Genomic DNA, 5,109 nt, shown 5'->3' with positions numbered 1-5,109 from the left:
AGATCTCACTGGATGTCCTACAGAAGGGACTTTGTGTCGTGGTTGTGCTTTGAAGGCAACACCAAACGCTGCTTGCATGTTCGTTTTGCTTTTGGACAAAGCCGTCATCAAGCAGGAACCACAATGGAACTGAAGCTCTTCCAAAATGTTGGACTGTATGAATCAAAGATGCGATCAAAGAAGAATTTGTTTATTTGAAAGTTCTAATACAAAAAGTCGAGGCCCGGGGGCCGAATCCGGCCCTCCAGATCATTTTATTTTATTGTTATTAATGACCAGATGTTATCTTGAGCTCATTTCTAACTTGTATAATTTTGACAAAATATATTTTTATGAAGAGTAAAATATTGAAAGTTATTTAAGGTTTAAATTGATTTATTCTGGAATAATATTCCTGCCTTTTTATTATTCATAATTATGTTATAAAGTTACAGTTTTAAATATTTAAAAATTAGCATTCTGCTAGCTTTTTGGACTATTTTTAGCTTAGGCTGTTTTGGAGTTTAGCTAGTATTTCAGTTACATGCTAGCTGCTTTGACTAACTTTAGTTTTTCTTTTTTTTTAGGATAATTTGGCATTTAGCTAATATTTTAGTTGTATATCAATTTCAGCATCTTCAGCAGCCAATTTCATCTTACAGCATTCACACTAGCATTATCACAGGTAATGCTATATATCTAGTTCATAATTATGTTAAAAAGTTACAGTTTTTAAAGTTTTAAAAATGTAGTTTTAGAGTGTTCAATAAACATTTATCCTGTTCGGCCCGAGACCTAAGGTGGGTTTTGGATTCCGGCCCCCTGTGTGACTGAGTTTAATATTCCTTCTGTTTATGAGACACTTCACACAAATCCTGCACCAGAATTATTGGAGCCCAGAAATATAAACTGTGGAAAATTTGGAGAAAAAAGTGAGAAATAAATCAAATCAATCAAAGGTGAAGAGCAGAGTGGATGATCTGCTGCCCTCAGGGCCCAAAACAAACAAGATTATGTGTCATAGGGGAGAAAATATAGAAAACAGGTCTTCCCTCCTTTTCAAGCAACAATTTAAACTCAGCTTGACTTTAACTGATTATCAGTCTAATGTGACATGTGTGAACTGTTTACTGCAAACACATCTATTCAAGACTGATGACCGTCAAGAAGATGACGTCATCATCTGTTCATTGTTTTCCTCACGTTCTGATCAAAGTATTACTTGATATCTGAAATGGGTTTCATTTTTCTGTGTTTTGTATTTCTTACTGTAGTGTTGCATTTTTTAAAAAAAATTTATTTAACACTAGAAATTAATTTAATCAAACTCCAATTTGGTCTTTTCCTTCTGCATTTTTTACTTTTTCTACTGCAACAAAAAGGCTTTTCCTCTTAATGGGTTATAAATCCTTCAAGTCATTGTGTTTCTTAACTCTATCATGATTCCTCTTTAACTTTTAATCTGATTTGAATTTTTCTTTTGGGTTTCTTTCTCCTGTGCCCACCCCACCTGACCACACCCCCTGGGGTATGTCCGAATTCCTGCCCCACTCTCTATAAAGTGGATTCTTCATTTTCTAGAGCTGTCCGAATCCACAATTCAAAAATAGAGTGCCCTAGAAATTTCCCAGAAGTATTTGCAAAAAAACTAGCGTGCATCGATGCTCGCTACATGAGCGAGTAGAGAGCACAATGCATTGCGGTTGAACAATTTTTGCGACAAAACGTGTTTAACCCCAGAACACTATCGCTGAGTGATTTATCCCTGAGCTATTTTCAATATGTTGCATTTTTCTGAGTGTCCCAGGAATGGGTGGACTGAAGGACAAGTCTCCAGTATTCTTCTTCTTCTTCTTTTTAGGAATGTTTTGTTCTTAAATTCCTAATTTTTATTAATTTTCAAGCATGTTTCTAGGATGTTCCTTTTTGTTACACAAACCACAGTTGGAAAGAAAAGGACTCTAATGTGTCATGGGTTCTCATATTTGGATCTATTTTTTTTTTTTTTTGACAAAAACTTTTTACTGGGTATATTGTACTGGGTGAAAATTACTTCAAAAGTGAAGATGTAACCTTTTTTTTTTTTTTTAGGAAAAGTGTTTCGGCGTTAAATGTAATTTTTAAATAAATCATCCACATTTTCATCATCAGAGCACAATGGAGTTACAAACGTCATAAAATGTTCATATTAATTTGATTTTCACTTTATGCCGTCATGTCAACGTTTAAAAAAATAGTAGTGAGCATGGTGACCGGATTGCTTTTACTGTAATAGCCAAGGCACTATATAGTGGATTATGTTGGGAATTCAGACATAGTACCTGTGTGAAGGAGCAGGGGAGAAGTGTGGAATCTCACCTGAAGGAATCACAAACTTCAAACAAATTCTTTGCTATAAGGAAACAAAAACACCAAATGAAGAATTGAAATATTTTATGCTTTAGATTTGAATCTTACAAATATTGGATCAAATAAATACAATCTAAAAGAAGAAATCCTAACAGGAAAGTGTGAGGTTATAAAAAAACTACACAACATTAGCAACAACAAACATGCAAACAGTCTAGAAGTGAGACAAAATGAAAAGGTGTTTTTCAATTGAAATATAGAGGCTTTTACAGTAAAAACATTACATTAAAAAATATTTTTTTTCCATCTTAAAGTTATCCAGCACTTTTTGATGATTTTGCTTTAACAGGACAATATTCTGCTTTTTAGCCAAAAGTTTACAGTTACATCACACAAAAAAGTTTTCATAGTTTGTGATGATGCATTTGTTAAGATGATAAAACAACAAAGTCACAGTCATTGCAAAAGCTTAAGCATATTTAAAAACTTTTGGCGCAGAAAAATGTTGGTGAATCTAAACTTCTTGTGTTTTTGCATCAGCACATCAGATCTAAATGGAATCCGTTTCTTTATAAAACCTTTAGGGTCAGAACGTTTGTCACCTTGTAGCGAATCTTTGTCAAGAAGTTTCTAAAGTGAAACCTTTAGAGAATTAGGACACATTGGAAAGTGGGAAACATTTCAGCAACTGGTGTGTTGTTGCTCGGTGAAGAGAGCCTCTGGAAAAAGTCCCTTTTTCAGCAGGCCTCCTCCTCAGCACCGCTTCTTCTCCTGCTGCGCGTGCGTCACCGTGCGACCTTTGACCTCGCTTCTCCTTCCTCTCCAAACCTCATCCGCACAAAGAATGAGGGTCGATGTGTCGCTCTCGTGGCATGCCCGACCTCGTTCACAGAAAGAATGAGAGTCATCTTGGCATGGACGGGACGAGAGGCGACGGGGTCACGGGGGCCCCCCGGGGGGGGCCGGCGCCGTGCTGCCTGGACGGGGATCCTCCTCAGGAGCGTCCAGGGATGAGCAGAAACGCGCTCATCCTGCTCACAGGATGACTATTTCCACATAGAAGCCTTGCAGCATCAGAGCAGCCCGGACCGGATCAGCGCTCAGGGAGGCTGATCTCCGGGAGCCAGTCGTTCAGGCGCCGGCTCTCCTCGCAGAACAGGTGCAGCTTCTCCAGAGCCGGGTCCTCCCAGGAGCCGTCGGCGGGGTTCTGTTCAGACAGGAGAGCAGGTGTGAGTCACACGGCTCTTTGAAGAGCATCTCAGGTGTGTCCTGACTAACCACGCCCCCACCCACCCACAGCCCCGCCCTATTTTTGAAACATAAAATGATTATGTCAAACTTTTGAGTTATTTTATAAATGTTTATTGTATTTATGTTTAATTATTGTTTTTTTACATTTTACACTAAACGAGTGGTGTGTCCAACTGTAAACTAAATAAATAAAATAATTCATTGCCATTAGACGCCCCCTCTAGCATCTCCTTAGGTCGCCTGTTTCCAGGGCCGGCCCGCGCGGGAGTTCACGTACCGTGATGAGGACGCAGTGAGCGTCTTCCAGCTCCTCCGCCTTGTCTCCCACGATGTCAGCCAGACGCTGCATGTCGCTCACTCTGACGATGCTGATGTCGTTGTCGAAGCAGAAGGACTGGATGAGAGTGAAGTGGATCTGCAGAGCGATGTCACACTGGAACTGCTCGTCCATGGCCAGCACGCAGAACGCCACCCTGTCCGGGTCTCTGTGGGGTGGGGGACAGTCAGCTGCTGGACCTCCACCTCTGAATCTGATGGAGACTGAGACTCTAAACCGGGGGGGGGGGGCTTTATCCTGTTTAATCTGGAAGGAATTATATTAATGATCCCTGAATCGTCTTGTTTTCCCTGTATTTTTGGTGTCTCCACATAGATAACGTGTGTCAAAGTCAAGGCCCGGGGGCCGGATCCGGCCCTCCAGATCATTTTATTTTATTATTATTAATGGCTCAATATTAGTTTATTTCTAACTTGTATAATTTTAGCAAAATATATTATTATTGGGAGTAAAATATCAAATTTATTTAAGGTTTAAATTGATTTATTCTGGAATAATATTCCTGCCTTTTTATTATTCATAATTATGTTAAAAAGTTACATTTTTTATTTTAAATATTTAATTTTAGTGAGTTCAATAAATGTTTATCCTGTTTGGTCCCCTGTGTGGTTGAGTTTAACCCCCTTGGTGCTCCATAAATACATTGACATTTGTTCTTTTGTGCAGGTCAGAACGTTATGCTGCATTCAGGTGCTGTTGGAAGATTTGTTTTTCTGACATTCGTGTGTTTTTTGAGTTGCATAGTCATTCCAAAACCACATGAATGCAACAATTCTATACGTTTCTGTTTTTACCTGAAGGACATCAACCAATAAGTGCAAATAGAACTAAAATGACAACAAATGTTATAATTTTGAAATACAATCTCCTAAATGCTTTAAAATAAATATATTAGTTTTTAATCAAAATTAAGCTCATTTTTGTCCAGATTCCACGTTATTTCTTTCCATTAAGAGGTGGACTACTGAAACATGCCTCGTATCTGATCTCCTCCAAACTCTACTCACTCGGTCATGATCTTGGCGCTCTCGTAAACCCCAGCAGTGAGCCGGCCGTCGTTCTGGGCGCACAGCAGCGCCTCCTTCAGGGTTCTCTCGGGGAACTGCATGATGAGATCTGGAGGTCTGATGGACCAGGGCGACGGTCCATCCCGCGTGCTTTTATACCGCAGAGCCGGCACGCGCTCGGCCTCT

At 39.4% G+C, this 5,109-nt stretch overlaps 2 protein-coding genes across 5 annotated transcripts in view; one reads left to right on the top strand and one right to left on the bottom strand.

Moving 5' to 3' along the window:
* The window catches only part of mon2 (MON2 homolog, regulator of endosome-to-Golgi trafficking), a 448,157-nt gene that overhangs the window by 52,769 nt on the left and 390,279 nt on the right, over positions 1 to 5,109 (top strand). The window lies entirely within an intron of this gene.
* Positions 1,974 to 5,037, bottom strand: LOC112152500 (growth arrest and DNA damage-inducible protein GADD45 gamma). Its single transcript, XM_024282134.2, has 3 exons — positions 4,924 to 5,037; positions 3,857 to 4,064; positions 1,974 to 3,535 (listed from the first exon to the last, which is right to left on the bottom strand). Exons 1-3 carry the CDS (start codon positions 5,022 to 5,024, stop codon positions 3,422 to 3,424), a joined length of 423 nt encoding a protein of 140 aa, XP_024137902.1. The 5' UTR covers positions 5,025 to 5,037; the 3' UTR covers positions 1,974 to 3,421.

Source organism: Oryzias melastigma, linkage group LG6 (genome assembly GCF_002922805.2).
Source record: "Oryzias melastigma strain HK-1 linkage group LG6, ASM292280v2, whole genome shotgun sequence".
NCBI lineage: Eukaryota > Metazoa > Chordata > Actinopteri > Beloniformes > Adrianichthyidae > Oryzias > Oryzias melastigma.
Note: the sequence above shows the minus strand (reverse complement) of the source record. Positions and strands in the feature narration are given on the sequence as shown.